Consider the following 18647-nt stretch of genomic DNA (forward strand, 5'->3'; position numbering starts at 1 on the left):
GTCTAGGGAGAGGGAAGTCTGGGCATCTCTACATAGACCGCTGTGCCCCCGTGACCAGGCCCCGAATACGCGGAAGATGCATGTATGTATGCATGCAATTATTGAGCTCATAATCATTGCATGCTAACTGGCTATGCTTTTTAAAGTTGTTTTAGATGAAGCTAATTAAATTTAATGAATTTCAAATGCATCTTAGCATTTATTTCAGTCAAGTAGCAAGAAGTACTAAAGAAAAGAAAAAAAAGAAAGAAAAAAAAAAAAAAAAAAAAAATCACACATTAGATTACAAGAGTTTCTCCTACATAGCAATGAAAATAAATACAAACTTACTGGTAACTTTTTGTGAACTCTATTGCTTCTCAGATTCTCAAATCAAAAGCTGGCATTTCAGACACAGATGAGACTGATTGCATTTGAGGCTCAGTTCACAATTTATTTGAATTTTTTATTCATACAATGCAAAACATTCAAACAGAATCTGACAATCTTTCAGTATACAGAAGCTTACCTACACTCATTTGGCACTTGACTACACTCATTTGGCACTTGAAGTTTCAAATTGTTGCCAGAAACCTTGTAGAAAGAACATAGTTCTTAACCAAAATAACAGGTGTTCATAATGTTTAGAAATAATAATTAATTAAAAAAAAAAAAAAATGTTTTTGACCACTTACAAAAACACTTGGACAGACCATACCAAGGACAGTTCTGTGCTTCAGTAATAGCAATAAAAATATTTATTAGAAATAAATGTTCATTAGGAAACTGGACAAATGTAATAGATCAGAATATATAAAAAGTTATGACAACATCTGTTCTGTTAGTAATATAAACAACCAATAACTTCTGATCTGAGAGGATTGAAGACTTTAGTCCATTGGAAGGAATCATATGTGGACTGCCACAAACTGTAATGTTAAACAAGAAAATTAATAATTACAACTTAAAAGATGTTTTATGGATGCATTTTGATGCAATTATTACATACCCCAATGAAAGTGCCTCATTTAAAAAAGTCCAATAACCTCTCCACTCTCAGTGTTAAGATCAATGTCGTAGAAACATGGTCGAGTAGGAAGGCCAGGAATAGTCGGCATCTGCATAAAATGATGAACATTTAGTTTAGATGGTACCAATCACATTAAAACTACTGTTTTTACATAATTACAGATTGAATAAAAGAATGAACAAACAGTTATTTAAACAATCAGGAAAATCCTCTGAGGGGTTGAAAAAATGAGATGCATATTGTTAAAAATGTCCATATTATGCTACTTACTGTGCCAACCAGTGGGTAGAGAAAGCCTGCCCCTACACTGGCACGAATGTCACGAATGGGGAGAACAAATCCAGTGGGGACGCCTTTCTTTTCAGCATCATGTGACAGAGACAGATGAGTTTTTGCCATGCATATGGGTAGACTTGAAAAACCCTTGAGGGAGACAAAAAAGCTGTATAAACATAATGGTAATCTCATGTTTAAGGTTCTCTAATGAGAGACAAAAATTCCAAGTTCAAAATCCCACTCTCTTTACTTTACAGGGTACAATCAATCTGCTATTCATACCTGTTTGCTATACAGGTCCACCTTTTGCTGAGCATCTGGGAGAAGTTCAATGTCATCTGCACCATAGATCTTCTGCGCAATGATTCTGATCTTGTCTGCAATGGGTAACTAAGATAACAACAAAAATAAATAAGCAAATGGTGTGTGAAGGGGTTCATTTGAAAAATATGGCAGTAGAGTAAACCCTCTAATATTGTGTAAAACATGCCTCCTTGCAAATTTGTTTTATTTATAAAAAATAATAATAATGCTACAACACTAACATTCTTATTTTTTACCTTAATGTCATAAAGAAATTTGAAGCTGCTGGGTAAATCTGCAGCTTTTTGTACTGCTTTAGCCAGATCTACAGCACCGGCACCCCCATCAGCCCAATGAGAGCAATGGACAGCATCAAACGCTCCTGCCTCTTTGGCTAGTTTACAGATCAGATCCAGTTCAGCCTTTGTGTCTGTCCTGCAAACATGAGACAGCAAGATTTAGTTTGAACAGCATATTAGCTATACAGCAGTTTGATTTACATTGTCTGTGCAGAAAATAAAACCCATAATTCCTAAATGATCAATATCATTCAATATCAAGAACCTTTACTCAAATAAATAAATAAATATAGGTCACAGTCAAACCTGTTGTTGGCTTAATTTTAACAGGATATGTTAATTTAGTCAGATTAATCATGTATGGCCTTCAATCATATTTACTAAGTGCAATGTTTTAATTGTGTGTTGTCTGTGTACATGTGCAATCTGATGTCTTTGGCCATTGCATCTTAAAAATCCTGACCATCTTGACAGCTCTTCTTGACATTCATAGGAGACGTAACAAATATCCATACACATACAATTTGTAAACTGAACGATTCAATCACGAATCAGACAGATCTGGTTCACAATGATCCCGTTGCAGCAGAAGGTAAACTTTCAGTGAACTTAAATGAGAGACTTTAAATGTGCTGTTTTTTTTTGCACAAAATATTGTACTGTTTCAGAAGACCTATTTTTGGGTTAGCTATTCCTTCAGAAGTGGTTCAAGTTTGAAAAGTGTGTCTTGAGACTGCTGCATTTTGTTGTTTTCCACTGGGCTCTGTCTAGCTTTTTTTTTTAAATGCAAGGCGTCATGTGTGTTATTAGGGCAAAAAGCACATTCTTTTGGTTACTTACATTTTTCAACCATCTCTGTCCATCGTAAACTATTATAGAACTGTGACCAACTACTCAATACACAAAGCTTTCGGAATTTCAATAGACGCTGTATATGCTCTACCATAAGACGGATATATTTATCTTGAATATCTATACTCTATAGGTTTATTTAGCAGATGCAGACTTACTTGAAAGCATTGACAGCTACAACTACTGGAACTCCAAAAAGCTGAGCATTCTCCACTTGTTTCCTCATGTTACTACAGCCGGCTTCCAGCAGTGCCAGATTCTGTAAGAGTTCAAACCACTTTCATCAGAACCACATCAAGTTTCACTCAGAACAGTTTAAGTGATTTCTCTTATATAGTTCAATTATATGTAGATTCTTCAGCATCTAAGATGCCACTTACAATGCAGCTTGTTTTATTACGCAAATGACAAGCACATAAAAAAAACTCAAGGTGCGCCCCAAATCATGTACTTGTGCACTATTCTACGTCATTTTGTAGTATAAATAGTGCGAGTAGTACGTTCACACAGAAAATTCTAAAAAGAAAAAGTGCACTTTAAATACCCAGATGATGCACTTATGTAACCGAAAAAAGTGTGTAACGTTGGACAGTTCATGCACTCAACTGTCGCAGCTTTAATTACATAGCGGAGGGGGAGGGGCTATCAGACTACAATGTTGAAAGACAAAATAAACGTCAAAAAAAAAGTTCATGCACTACACGGTTGAGTACATGTGTATGGTGCGTAATTTGGGACACGGTTTCAGACTCAAGAGGTATTCTCTCAAGTCTTGAGTCTTTTGCAAATGTAGACACTTTCTATTAGAGGATGACACGGGAGTGGATTTTCACTCCTGTCCCGTCCCACTCCCATAGAAAGAAATCTTGTCCCGTCCCACTCCCAGACCAAAGTTTAAAAAATAATCCCATCCCGTTCCTGGTAAATTGACTCCCACTCCCATCCCGCTCCTGTTTAAACTGACTCCCGCTCCTGTACCGCTCCCATATATTTTTTTCTTCAATTAGTGTTTAGTTAATACATAGAATTTGATTTAATCTGCTCTCCATCCTGTTTTAGACCAGCTGCTGAGTCCGTTTTTTAGATTTTCTCCAGAAAATGGAAGACAGCAAATAAAAGAAAAACAGTACATAGTTCACACCATGTCTACAATAGTTTAATAAACCCAAACAGCACATAAAGCTGTATTTTACTCATTTATTGTTGAGTAAACAATACATTTATAGTTTTTTTTAATTACATGTTAACGATTTTCATCAATTATGCTCTTGCATAATGAGTCTATCTTAGTTATATGTTGCTGTGTAGGAACAAAAGTGCATCTACATTTTCTGGATTGAGGGTAGAACGCCTCTCCTCTATCAGTCTTCCCGCAACACTGAAGCTACGCTCAGAAGGAGTACTTGTTGCGGGGATAGCTAGCAGCCTCTTGGCAACTGGTACGAGCCAGTCTTTGAATTCCGGCGGGAAGCCGTGACAAAAAGCACTGATGGCTTCTGGGACGGCTGGGTCGTGTAGTTATTTTTTAATTGCGTTACATTGTAGGCGTATTAAAAGGAAACTACAAAATGGTGCATTTACTTTTTTCTTTTTTTGTCGTCTTTGCTATTGGTTGATTCCCGCTCCCGTCTGCTCCCGTTAACCATTTATCCTGTACCGTCCAAATCCCGTGATTAATAGCAAAGATGACTCCCATCCTGCAGGAATCCCACGGGAATCCCGTGACCCGTGGGATTCCCGAAAAAATGTCAGCCTCTACTTTCTATCTCCCCAACTAAAGAGCATGCCATTTAAAACTGGCACCGTTTCAATTAATCAAAGGGATAGTTCACCCTAAAATGAAAATCAAGTCATCATTTACTCACCCTGGTGTTGTTCTAATGCCGAATGCCCTTCTTGCTTTTATGGACCACAAAAAAAAAAAAAAAAAAAAAATCCTGCTCACGCTCATCCATATAATGGCAGTGAATAGTGACCAGTATCAATCTTTTTAGAAAAGACGCACAAGTATCACAGAATGATCCCATGCAAGATGTGAAATTGTATTTCGAAAATCAATCGAAATTGAATGTTTTATTTAACAAAATTCTTGACCTTGGTCATTGGTCTTCTCTGCACGGCTACACGACGTGCACATTCGTGAGACTCGATTAGCACCGCAGTCAACTCTGTCTCGCCCAGGAATTTTTTTTAGAAATTAGATTGAACAAAAAGTGACATTCTCTGAGGTGAATATAGCCGCTGAGTTTGTCGTAACAAGAAGTCATCGCGCGTTCATATCTGTCGATTGTCATTCTGACTTTCATCAGACATCTGGACTTCCAGTCTGGTGATATAAAGACACAGATGCTTTTTTGGGATTTCTAGGCATTGTATTTCATGTCTTGTTTTTGTTACATGGAATTGTTCTGTGATACTTTTGCATCTTTTTTTAAAAAGCTTGATGCTGGTCACTATTCACTACCATTATATTGACAAGCACAAGCAGGACATTTCTTAAAAATTCTTTTTTTGTGGTCCATAGAAAGAAGAAATATAAGAGCATACAGAAAGTAGGGCATGCAGCATTAAACCTACACCAGGGTGAGAAAATGACTTAATTTTCATTTTAGGTGAACTATCCCTTTAAATGTCAATAATCCAATGTTCTGGAGTGACTCCTGTGATTCGCTCTCATATTTCAATGTGGCTGGCACTCTCAAAATTTTACAGTGTATGTGGCCTTTCATTAATGCCTTGAGTGGTACACTGGGGGAAAATAATTTCATTTTTAAGCAGATAAATACATAGACAAACAGCTATAAAAATCAAACATTTGGTATATACTGTACATTATAACCAAAATATGACATCATGCAATGAGTAATTTTATAATATTTGGTAAATGGTATACAATATTGATCAAAAGGTTTAGAACACCTCAATTTTTATATTTTAAGTTTAATGTTAAAATTAAAGCATTATAATTAATGGAATTATGTTTAATAATAATGTAAATAAAAAACATTTGAGGCATTCTTTTACAATCAAAATGTACACTTGACTTGCTTAAATTTCCATAACTAAATGGTGTTGTAAAATTTTTGACTCACAGCGAACATCACAATATAGTCATCTTTCCTTGGAAATTCTATCCAATAGGTTTCAAACAAATAGACCATACATAGGGTTTTGGACAACCTCACCATAAATCCTTTTTCTTCTCAGCATAAATTAATTAAAGCTTGGCTAGCAAATGAAGACTAGCAATAATTATTTTTTATTGGAAGACAAAATAGCAATTTATACAAGTCACAGTCAGGCATGTGCCATTGGCAGCTATGATGTCTGATTACTGGATTCAATTTGTCCCAGGTTTCTTTTTTGAAGATGTGTCAGCATACCTTCATGGCTTTATTGATTGATACTGGACTGATGAGATACAAGCTATCTCTGTGACAGAGAAGCTAACCTACAGTATTCTTTGAGATTAAAGTCACACAAAATAACAAATGTGTAATGACTGGACTGAAAATAATCTCCTCATATTTTAATATATATTTACATGTAAAAGAAATGGAATTATTTGCACATTAAGGCTAGAATACACTGAACCGATTTTAAAATGCTACATATCAAACACTTGCAAACTCTAAAATTGGTTACAGAGAGAAACTGGGCATCATACACTACCAGACTTACAAGTCATACCGAACACACGCCTACATGCTGACTCCTTCAGACTACAAATCAGGGCAAAAAATATTCAATATTTAAAACAAAAATGCCCTTTTGTTAAAACAAAAACAGCCAGGTTTGTCTTTGTGAAAAAAAAAAAAAAAAAAAAACAGTGCTGTTTTGTTTATATTTATTTGTTGCGTTTTCTGTAAAATTAATAGAATTTTAACTTTAAAAATGAAATAAATCTGAATAAAAATATAAATAAAATAAATAATAATAAAAAATATCGAATTTAGTTTTTCCAGCCTGGTTAACCAACTAAATGGGCATTCCTTACAAAGCATAAATCTGTATTCAAAATTAACACTGCAATATGTAAGTTAAGGTGCTCCTCCGCCAATGGATCTGTTGTTTGCTACTGTAGCGAAGATGAACATACAGTAACTTGCTCGCACTTTCAATAAACAAGGACAATCTAGACTTAATTACATATGTTATCAAATAACTAATTAACTGTGGAGATGCAGTGGCTGTATTGTCATCTGTATAGACTACTGACTGAACTCATTAATAAAAGTGATTATTTTTCCAGCTACTCAAATCCCCACTTTAAATACTGAACAGAACACGTTTCAAAGACTACTTTATCTACAAGTTCCCAGACTAGCAGAAAAACATTAAAAATCGTACAGTACCTCTTCAATATATTCTTTCGGAAGAGGCGCACCTGCAGTGACCTATAGAAAAGATACAAGCAATGCACATTAATAACTCCCCGTACAAAATTATATGTACAAGACGTGAGGCAAAATGTCAAACAGCATGAAACTAAATCATGCCAACAATGTTCTCACTTAAATTTTTTATTTCTCTCCACCGAATTGGTAAAGGGATTATTCTCAGACTCACCGTTGGCCCACCTCCATGCATCTTAAGTGCTCGAACTGTGGCAACCAAGACCACAACATGAGGCTTGAGACCAGAGTAGCGACACTTGATGTTGAAAAATTTCTCCATCCCAATATCTGCTCCAAAACCTGCTTCTGTGACTGCAAGAATACAACAACTAGAGTAAATCCATGCTGATGGGATCCTTGACAACATTTTGTACAATTTTGTAAATATTAAATTACTTTTGGTCCTTAACAAAAAAAATTTAAACCAAACTGTCTTTTTAATTGACAAAACTTTAGTTTTGAAAAATTGGCAAATTATATTGTCTCTTCATAGATAGATTTAAATTATGACAATAAAGTTCTTTCATCTGTGTAACTTACCCACAAATCCCTGAGGTCCAACTAGTTTCAGAGCAATTTTATCAGCCAAGATTGACGAGTTTCCATGCGCAATGTTTGCAAAAGGTCCAGCATGAACAAACACAGGGTTTCCCTAAACAATTGTTCATACAACAGCTTAAGACACAACTCTAAAGCACCCGAGAAAGAAGTGACAAGAAAACAGTGGCAAAACTGAGCTAAGCAACTAGTGTATTTGAGCATGAAGTAGAGAAGATGTATCTATGAAGCCTTCAAGGCCTGTGTAGCTCTAGTTGATTCACATATTAAATTTAATATAGTACACACAACCCAGGACAACTCCTCTTACCTCTAGTGTCTGCATGAGGTTTGGTTTGATGGCATCTCGCATGAGTACTGTCAGAGCTCCACATACTCCCTAAGACACAATCATTACAGAATCAAAACACGCGCAAAACATTTAGACATTTTAATTTGAGCTAAAATGAGACATATGACAGCAGCACACCAAATCCTCTGTGGTGACAGGCTGACCACTGCGACTGGTGGCCACCACCATTTTTGCAAGTCTCTGCTTCATGTCCTCCAGACTGGTGGTGAGAGCTAAAACTGCCATAATCTCACTGGCCACAGTGATGTCAAACTGGGCCTGCAAAACAAAACACAAAAAAAGTTACTTGGCCTGGTCTGCTAACAGAATAAAATAAAATGTTCATCATTACAATTGATTGCACATGAATGTTCTGCCCGTTTCAAACTTATCTAGCATCATGCATTGTGTTTACAAAGAAATTACTGTCATTAGCTAGTTACATGGCTCACTTGGGAAATAATTACATGTTAAACTTTGATAACTTGTGAGTTATTAAAAATTTTACAACTACAGAGTTCTTATGGCAAGGTTCTTCAAACAAGAACACATTTCTTATGCAGTGTTTTTTAATTGGTCTACATATCTGGTAAACATCTTTGTCCATTGCAGTCTTGCTGCATTATAATGCCAGGTCAAAGCTTGAGATTAAGCATTTCTTTTAGGTGAACTAACTGGCATGGTATACAGAACAATGTGTCTGTAGCGATGCTGTATTCAAGCCAAAGGAAAGCATTATTCCACTGTACAGAAAAGAGTCTGTACTGATGGCTCTACCTCAGACAGAAAACATGTGAAAAACATGTTCACTGTGGAAAAAGGGATTTTGTTCCAGCTTTCTATTACATTCTTCCAAAAATGTAATGTTTTAGATTTTCGTTCTTTTAAAGTCCAAAAAGTCCTCAAATGTCACATTATTCAAGGACCAAATTATGACCTTATTATGGCATACATGTACTGAATTAAAAAAGGTCCATTTTATGTTCTTGAAACTCTTAAAGGAGAACTCCGGTCAATTTTAACATTGAGCTCATTTTTTTGTACATTTGGAGTGCTGTCAATACAGAGAACAACGACAAAAATCGGTGTTGCCTACACCAAGTTATTCTATTTTTAAAATTTGCACCCTATTGACTTCAATGGGGCAAGTAGTAAGCCTGCTTTTTAGCCTCTTAACATCCTTTAAGTGTCATTACAAGTGCACAGAAAATGTGAGTGATTCCTTCCGAGTGAACACGGGTGGATCTGACTGCAGTAGATGTTAGAGATATTAATAAAAATGAAGTTAATTCAGCCAGCGCTCATACCTTTGTTTACATCCTGTTTTCGGTGGAAGGCCATAGTAATCGATTGTCGAGTTAAAAAAAATCCTCTGTGTGTTCAACATCTGATTCGGATGAACTATCCATCAGATCTGATATTCTCAGAACACCACACAGCACCGTCATCGGCTGGGCTGACAGTCTGAGTCTCCACTGTTGCTTAGTTACCTATGATCACGCGCGTGAACTCGACAATCGATTACTATGGCCTTCCACCGAAAACAGGATGTAAACAAAGGTATGAGCGCTGGCTGAATTAACTTCATTTTTATTAATATCTCTAACATCTACTGCAGTCAGCTCCACCCGTGTTCACTCGGAAGGAATCACTCACATTTTCTGTGCACTTGTAATGACACTTAAAGGATGTTAAGAGGCTAAAAAGCAGGCTTACTACTTGCCCCATTGAAGTCAATAGGGTGCAAATTTTAAAAATAGAATAACTCGGTGTAGGCAACACCGATTTTTGTCGTTGTTCTCTGTATTGACAGCACTCCAAATGTACAAAAAAATGAGCTCAATGTTAAAATTGACCGGAGTTCTCCTTTAAGAAATATTAATTACAGTCGCTTAATTTTCCCCAGCTGCCTAAAATGAAAAATTTTATTCTGTGAGAATAAAAGTATTCTGTGGCCAGTTGCATAAACTGTTATTCAATATTCTTTATTCTTTAAGTCAGTTACATAAAAATGTGGATTGGTCTAATTTGACACTGAACAGTAAGACTGATTGCCCTAACTAACTTCTAGTTGATCATACTAGTTCTTAAGACACAGTCTTAACATAATGGCTATGTTTATGCAACTGGCCCCTGGACATATGTTATAAATAAATGGATAAAAATAATTTGCAGTCTGCATCTGCCCATATCTATGAGTGAAAAAAGAAATAAACCTAAAGTTACTTATAAAAGGCAGACATGATAACACTGGAACCCATTACTGCAGAAACACATGAAAGACATTTTTACATTTTCAGTATCTGATTGCTACCAAAGCCATAACTTTCAACATCATCCAAAAAAAAAAAAAAAAAAACACACAAAAAACCCCATAAGATTTTAGTTTGAAATACGCTTTGTGAAAGTCAATATTAAATGAATCAACATTGACTTATACATAATTATACAAGAGTTGCCGAATTATTTCCGCATTTGCATTGATTGAGTTCCTTTTTAGGTTTTTGAAACCTATAAGCAAATCAATAGCTGTGCTACTGTGTATTATTGGCTAGATTTATGCAGTGGTATAGTTTGCAACTAAAGCCACACACCCTTATTATATTGGTGTTCAGTGTTCTTCTGGCATTCTTGATTAACTGATGTAGAAAAATGAAATAAAAAAAGTTCGGCCAGCTCTGAGGATGCGCATAGTTTTTCTGTACAATGCTAAAATGTGTTTGTTTGGCTTAAATACAATATTGACACAAATGCATTGTTCTGTAAACCAGACTGGTTTACCAAAGTGAAAACAATTGTCTGGAGAGTTTTGTGGCTTTCATGAAAATTAGTATTTGTAGTGTTCAATTGTGGATGGTGGTCTAGAATGTTTTATTTTAAGGATAATGAATGATGTGTGCTGTAATGGATGCAGTTATAGCTGACAAGGTTTCTGACATGATTTTGTTTTTTTATTTTTCTGATTTGGATTTTTTGCATATTTTGTTGCGTTTTGTAGCAGAGGAAATAGGACTGACATGACATGAATTATATTTTTTGATTATTTTGTCTTTTGTGAATGTAAAATGTATCTAGCATCATTCATTGTGTTTGCAGAGAAATTACTGTCATTAGCTAGATACAGGGTTTCTGCTGGGTTTGGTCAGTCAAATTTAAGACTTTTTAAGACCTTTTTATGACCATTATGATTGAAATTTATGACCTACACGAATTACGAAAAATTCATTAAAATTCCTTTCAAAAGTTTTTTTTTTTATTATTGACTTTCATTGAAAGTAACAAGATGTATTATTTAAATGCCTAAAGACAGCTCCAATGCCTTCTTACCCAGTGTGCAATATGCTTGATACTGATTATTTGCAACGGGCTTGAGCCAACTACTAAACACACCATCTTTGAGCCATGGCTCGTTAAATGTACACTTTCCCATTGTGATAGACCGGGAGATTTCAGTTAGGGCTGGGCAATATGGCCAAAGGCAATTATCACGATAATTGTTTTATATTAGTCAATATCGATAATTATCACGATAAATGTCAAATCTTTATTTCTTTCAAGTTTAAAGGCAGACTGTTGCTTCTAAGTGAAAGTTGTAGAAACCAGAGCGTTAATTGTGGTTTTAAACTAACTTTACTCTTTATTGCCAGAAAATATAATGACAAACACTTGCTAAAACAGGTGAACATTTCACAAATCTGAGGTCTAGGACATTCAAACATTTGTCATTTGTCCTTAACAAAATAAATCTCTTTATTGGGAAAATAATTACTAGGTCAAGTCTTGAAACAGGTTTGTGTTGCCTAACTTTGATGGCACGTATCTTCAGGAAATGTATGAAAAACAGTAGCCTAAATACATTATTAAATACTGTAAATATTCCATTAGTCCTTTAATACATTATCAGCACTAATAATATAATAAAATTCAATATGTATATCCCACATGGTGCAGTTAATATTACTAGGCTAATGTTACAGTAAATCCATGATAAATGATGGGAGATTGTAGACGGAAAAGCCTTCTGACTATATCGTTGTGCAGTGTTTCTCCTGTTTGTCAGCGCTGCTTCATCTGCCTTTAAACTGGTTTAAATCACTGAGACAGTGTGTTCTTCGCTGAATTCAGGCACTTCTCACTGGATCTTGTGACCGAGACCGATCGGAGTAAACGCGTCAGTTCTACTGAGCTCGCGCTGCGCTGCCGTTTGGACTTGGAGCCGAGCGGGTAAATGGTCCGTGTGGCGCGCGGTTCAAATGAGCGTTCCGCTTTTGCCGCATTTAACATTATGCCGCCAGCGCATTTTCAGGGGGAAAAGGCAATGGTAAAACCAACGAATGAACGAGCATATCAATTTAAGACGTGGCTAAATGAAATTTATGACCTTGTATGGAAAATCCGGACGTTTTTATGACTTTTTATGGCCTAAAATTCTTATTATTAAATTTAAGACGTTTTATGACTTTTTATGACTCCGCGGAAACCCTGTAGATATATGGTTCACTTGAGAAGTATTAAATGTGACAAGTATTACAATTTTTTTTATGCTGTGTTTTTTTTTGGTCTCATGTGGACATCTTTGTCCATTGAAGTGTCTTGTGCCACAAGTGCTGCATTACAATGCCATGTCAGTGTTTTTTTTAGATGCTCAGCATTTTTTTAAGCGTAGTCCAGCGGTCATTGAACACACTATGGCAACACTTTTTGGATGGTCCCTTTTGAGCATTATGTTGACTAAGTAACGTTGAACCTATGTGTCAACTAACTCTCATTACAGTATTAGTACACTGCTTAATGTAGGTGCAATGTTCCTTATAGTCAACAGAATGTGTTAAAGAGACCATTAAAATGTGAAGTGAAGCCAACACAATTTATTTAATTTAGAATTTAATGTGTTAAAATAATTATTGAATTCTAAAAATTAATTAAATATTTTGTTTCAGCCAACTAAAGTGATGTAGGCTGTGGACAGTGAGGTCAAACACTGGTCAAACAATGTTTGATCATACCTGTGCATGCTTGTGTTCATCAGTGTATAAAGCATTAGGTAATATGTGTGATGCTCACAGTTCTGGTAAAGCCCTTCTCAGTTGGAGACTGGCCAATGGTGATTTTTCTCAGAAAACGATCATTTGTGTCCAACACTGTGATAAAAACCAAAAAAGATTTACATTTCACCTAAATGTGTATATACAGCAATTCATAATGTTCTGTCACACCATCAAAGCCAATAGCAATCTACAAAAATGTTCTAGTTTTATAGATTCAGTTTGAGATTAATTTTCTCAGCTTGATATTCATTTTAGCTTATTCATCTCCCTTAGCATAAATTGTAAGAAAAACAGAAACAACAATACACATTCTATCGCACCTCGCTGCCATGTGATGGACTCAGGGTCCATGTCCAGCCTGACGAAGCGTGTGATTTCCTCCTCTGTTAACGTGCTGGGGTCTGTTTTCTTTATGCCTAGTTTCTATGGGTACAAGAATATCAAATATATTAAATTACAGAAAACATGACAAAGTTTATATGAGCAAATCTAATGTAAAGATTAGTTTTAGGGTGTGTTCACACTTGTAGTTCGGTTCTCTTGGTTGTTTTGGTCTGGACCAAAAAAAAAAGGAAAATGATAAATTTAGTCGTGGTTCGCTTTTATGAAGTATATATTGCAGCGGACCTTGTTGAACATCCAAAACTCTGCTGTGCGCTGGGCTAAATGCGCTGACTGTATGTGCGTACAAATGATTGAGGTGACTGCTCGTGAAGATCTTATAAAATGTGTAAAGGAGTCAAAACAGCGGAAGTCACACACAAAAGAAGATCTGCTGCGCTGTTCTGATGCCTGTAACGAATTGTAATGGGCAACATCGCGACTATGACGAGAAAAAACAGGTATGCTTGAACATTCTGTCCTTTTTAGGGTCGCATCTTGTGACATGTCCTGTTTTGGTTAGTATGCATGTCTTTGATCTGTTTTGTGTTTATTTTTTAGTAGAGCCACATTAGAGTTAATTTGAAAGTGTACAGACACCCATCTTTTCAGGGGGCTCGGTGCGCACCAGGGTTCGGATGGCAGCGTCAAATGAACCGCACTAACAGAGCAATCACACCGGGTGTGTTTTAAATCGAACCAAACCTGCCAAGTGTGAACACACTCTTAGAAAGGGGGATATGAAATGACACACACACACTTTTTACCTCAAGTCTGTTGATCTGAACTGGGGCAAACTTCCTCTGACCTTCAGTCAGGGGTACCAAGCGATTAAAGAGAGCCTAGTGCAGTGATAGAATAATATTTAGCAGTTGATTTGGACAGCACACTTAAATTGCATATCTTCTCAGTTTTAATTAATCTTAGCGCATCCTCACTGTTCCCCACATTAATTAAAGGTCAACATTTAAGGACACAGCCATGGTCCCTATTTTGTATAAAAGCAATACAAGAGCTCAGCTTAGAACACCGTCTGTGATAAAGAATCATGGAGATAAAGAATTTTGCCACAGCCTTTCTCTTTTGCACTGTTGTGAGTCTGATAATAGACTGAAAAGGGGAATAAAACTTTGAATGCACTTCTATGAATACTGACTGGGCGAGATACTTAAGCGAGGAGAGAAGCAAGAGATTAAGTGTAATTCATTGAAATTATTAATGTGACAACTTTTGACCTTTCAAAATAATTTTAGATTTTAGTTCAGGTTAGTCAGGTTACAGAACTAAACTCAAATTACATAGGCCTAAAATAAATCAATGCTGCTATTGCACTAGAACACATACAATACATGATAGCTGAGTTACTAAAATGAGCTACCCACAGATAAACTGTTCAGGGGTTATGCATGTAGGTTACACTTACAGTAAGATACTGTATGAAACAGTCATTTTTATTTACTAAAAAAAGTCATAGTAGGTATGTCAAGATGAAATCATTGGAGCATTTCAAGCATTTTCAATTTAGAATGAATTTCAATTCAGAGTCATTAAAAGAAAAAAGAAAAAGAAAAACAGCAAAATTAGCAGATTTTTTCATTTGTTTTTAACTTGCTCTGCAGTGCAGGAAGACAAAATGCACTCAAAATTAAAGATATTCTCTGAAAACCTAATATCATATGTGGTGTTGTTTCATCAATATATCATTGTGGTCCTGTTTCAAGTATTTTTAGATATTTTAACTGGAAAATTAGACAAAAATACTATAAATAATTATTTGTTGTGTATACTGACTTCTAAAAGCACTTTTGTGCCTATCCAATGCTTTTGTCTGCAAAAAATACTATCTTTAATTTCTTTATTTGGAGCATTTCAGAGTAGTTTTATCCGTAATGTTAATATACACAATTAAAACGCAATTAATTTGATTAAATAATCAGCATGTAATTAATTAGATTAAAACATTTAATCAACTGACAACACTAATAATTTTCCAACAATCACACCAGAATATGATTTCCGTGATCAAATAAATTAATGAAGACAGACATTACCTTATCAGACTGGGTGGCTTCATGAAAGATACGAGCATCAATTGCAGCAGCTACTAGGTTATTGGCTGCTGTGATTGCATGAATGTCACCAGTCAGATGAAGATTGAACTAAGAAGAAAAGACCATCACTGAACATGATTTCACACATCTTTATTAATCAACCAAGCAGCTGACAAAAAAAAAGAAAAAATACCTCTTCCATGGGAATAACTTGAGAGTAGCCCCCACCAGCAGCACCACCTACAGACATGAGAACTAAGGTAGTCATTTAATTTTCCATAGTTGCTCTCACTTCTATGCAAACTGACAAAAAAATCATCATGATTGCACAGGAAATTCACTTGCTTTGCCATGTGGTACTATAAATCAAATGCTTGGTAAACAAAACTTGGTACATCGGTTTTATACATTTTTGACCAAACTTTAACCTCAGTGGTAACCAATTGGTATATGACTATGTCTTATCAGCATAATTTACCTTTGATGCCAAACGTTGGGCCTTGTGATGGTTGGCGCACAGCTGCAAACGCATTAAGTCTGAGATGAGCCCCGAGTGCTTGAACCAACCCTATTGTAGTTGTGCTCTTTCCTTCACCCAGAGGAGTTGGAGTAATTCTACATTAAACAAAATGTTACTTCCTTGCACAAAAATCTCCAACCCAATACATGCCTATAAAACATGAATTTGATTTTCATCTCTTAGAATAACACTTGACAGAGACAGAGAAAAAGATTACCCAGTAACAACCACATATTTGCCATCAGGTTGAGCCTGCAGTCGATCAATTGTTTTCAGTTGGACTTTGGCCTTGGTCCTGCCATAGAGCTCAACCTCATCCGAAAAAAGACCAATTTCCTTAGCAAGACACTCAATGGGTTTAGGTACACAGGAGCGAGAGATGGCAACATCACTGCATGATGAAAATAAACAAACTAGCTATTAAATTTACAAGAACAAAAAGTCAAATATATTGGAACAACCGTTTACTTCAAGAAATCATTCATATATTAAAATCCGCCCCCAAAAGAAATCATACCACCAAGAAAAGAAATGCATGCATCATAACAGTAGTCCATATTTTTTCAACCATTCCTTTAAAAGTCAATCTCTAATAAAAGGGCAAGGTCACCCAAAAAAGAAAATGATCCCATAATTTACCTCAAGCCATCCTAAGTGTATATGACTTTCAGCCAAAAACAATCAGAGTTATATTAAAAAATATCCTGGCTCATCCAAGCTTTATAATGGATGGTACCTTAGGTTTAGAAGCACAAAAAAGTGCATCCATCCGTCATAAAAGTAATCCATATGGCTCCAGGGGGTTAATTAAGGCCTTCTGAAGCAAGGAGATGCATTTTTATAAGATAAATATCCATATTTACAACTTCATAAACTAGAACTGGCTTCCGGTAACAGCAGTAGGCGAGTCTAGTTCCGGCAGAAGAGTGACCTCTGACCCGACGTATGACGTATTGACGAACTTGGAAGCGCGTAGGAAAGACAAAGCACCGGATAGACACCGGACATGAATCAGAAGTCTAAAATGAGATTTTTTTTAAAGCAGTTACCATAAGACAATGATTTTAGTTTATAAAGTTCTAAATATGGGAATTGTTTTTTTTTACAAAACTGCATCGCTTCGCTTTAGAAGGCCTTTACTAACACCCTAAAGCCCTATGGATTACTTGGTAACACTTAACATTAGCTGATGTATAATCAATTAACTAAAAATGAGCAATACATTTGTCACAGTATTTATTAATCTTTGTTAATGTTAGTTAATAAAATTCACAGTGCATTAACTAGTGTTAAGAAATACAACCTTTGATTTTAATAACGTATTAGTAAATATTGAAATTAATATTAACTAAGATTAATAAGAAGTAAGAACAATAAGAAGTATTGTTCATTCTTAGTTCATGTTAACTAAGGTAGTTAACTAATGTTAACTACTGAACCTTACTGTAAAGTGTTACCGATTACTTTTATGATGGATGGATGCACTTTTTGGAGCTTCAAAAACTCAGGCTCTATTCAATCCCATTTGAAAGCTTGAAAAGGCCAGGATATTTTTTAATACAACTCTGACTTTCTTCTTTTAGCCAAACACAATCATATACACCTAGGATGGCTTGAGAGTGAGTACATTTTTGGGTGAACTAACCCTTAATATATACTCTTATCACTATTGCTTTTTGCATTTGAAATCTCACCTTGGAACTGGTCTTTGCAGGTTGAGTGCGGTGTAGTTTATATTCCACTTCCCAAGTTCTTGTGCTTGAAGGAAATGCTTGGCACTCAGAACTGTGTTCTGTGACATTAAAAGCAAACATTGAATTTTCTAAGAACCATAATAAATACATGCTACTTCATGTTGTCACAAAAAAACACAATCGTAACAGATGTGATCTCCATGAGAAACAGGAATAATGTACCTGCATGAGCATGGCTACAGTCATTGGGCCGACTCCTCCAGGTACAGGTGTAATAAACGCAGCCTGATCTTTGGCTGAATCATAGTGAACGTCTCCAACAAGTCTCTTTCCACTTGGTCTGCTGGTGTCTGAGATCAAATGTAAGTGACACATTTTTTGAACCATGGATTTCACAAATTCTCCTAAATTCTAGTGCACATTTCAGACAATCCTCACAATCTTTTCGGTGCTTGGAAAACTAATAATATATAAAAAAAAAAAAGCATGTTTTTGGCACTTTGGCACTGGCAACTTTCAGGCACTTTTTACAATATTTTTTTTTTCTTACATTTCAAATATGTTGTACAGCATCTTTCAACATACTGTACATCTGTTTCATTTTTTTTCATTAATAACAAAAAAACAAAAACAAAAATCATAGGAAAGCAACATCCATGCAGCACACTTGTTTTATGTTGCTCCAATGTTTTTGTTTTATTTTTGTGCATGCAAAATATGTATATATAATTGATCATCAATTTAAAAGAAACTCGATTATTAATATTCATGAAAATTTTGACATTGCTAATTCATTCATTGAGACCATTTAAACAACTACAGGAAATGCAGAAAACATATATCCCAAAAAAAAAAAAAATTATATATATACATTTATAATATTAATTATAATATCTTTGTAAATTAAACTGAAAACATAGTAGAATCC

At 35.5% G+C, this 18647-nt stretch overlaps 1 protein-coding gene across 1 annotated transcript in view; it reads right to left on the bottom strand.

Moving 5' to 3' along the window:
• Positions 1-419: 419 nt before the first annotated feature.
• mthfd1b (methylenetetrahydrofolate dehydrogenase (NADP+ dependent) 1b) overlaps positions 420-18647 on the bottom strand; it is a 49102-nt gene continuing 30874 nt past the window's right edge. Inside the window, exons 9-28 of the mRNA XM_084393905.1 lie at positions 17942-18069; positions 17720-17817; positions 16243-16416; positions 15984-16120; positions 15699-15745; positions 15506-15613; positions 14222-14296; positions 13394-13496; positions 13090-13166; positions 8164-8304; positions 8005-8073; positions 7677-7788; positions 7309-7448; positions 7095-7136; positions 2898-2998; positions 1846-2023; positions 1568-1675; positions 1280-1432; positions 989-1097; positions 420-908 (exon numbers count right to left, since the gene is read on the bottom strand). Of these exons, the coding sequence (XP_084250031.1) occupies positions 1008-1097; positions 1280-1432; positions 1568-1675; positions 1846-2023; positions 2898-2998; positions 7095-7136; positions 7309-7448; positions 7677-7788; positions 8005-8073; positions 8164-8304; positions 13090-13166; positions 13394-13496; positions 14222-14296; positions 15506-15613; positions 15699-15745; positions 15984-16120; positions 16243-16416; positions 17720-17817; positions 17942-18069 (2081 nt within the window). The 3' untranslated portion in view covers positions 420-908; positions 989-1007. The remainder of the gene's footprint in view (positions 909-988; positions 1098-1279; positions 1433-1567; positions 1676-1845; positions 2024-2897; positions 2999-7094; positions 7137-7308; positions 7449-7676; positions 7789-8004; positions 8074-8163; positions 8305-13089; positions 13167-13393; positions 13497-14221; positions 14297-15505; positions 15614-15698; positions 15746-15983; positions 16121-16242; positions 16417-17719; positions 17818-17941; positions 18070-18647) is intronic.

The sequence above is a fragment of the Rutilus rutilus genome (genome assembly GCF_951802725.1).
Source record: "Rutilus rutilus genome assembly, chromosome: 21".
Taxonomy (NCBI): domain Eukaryota; kingdom Metazoa; phylum Chordata; class Actinopteri; order Cypriniformes; family Leuciscidae; genus Rutilus; species Rutilus rutilus.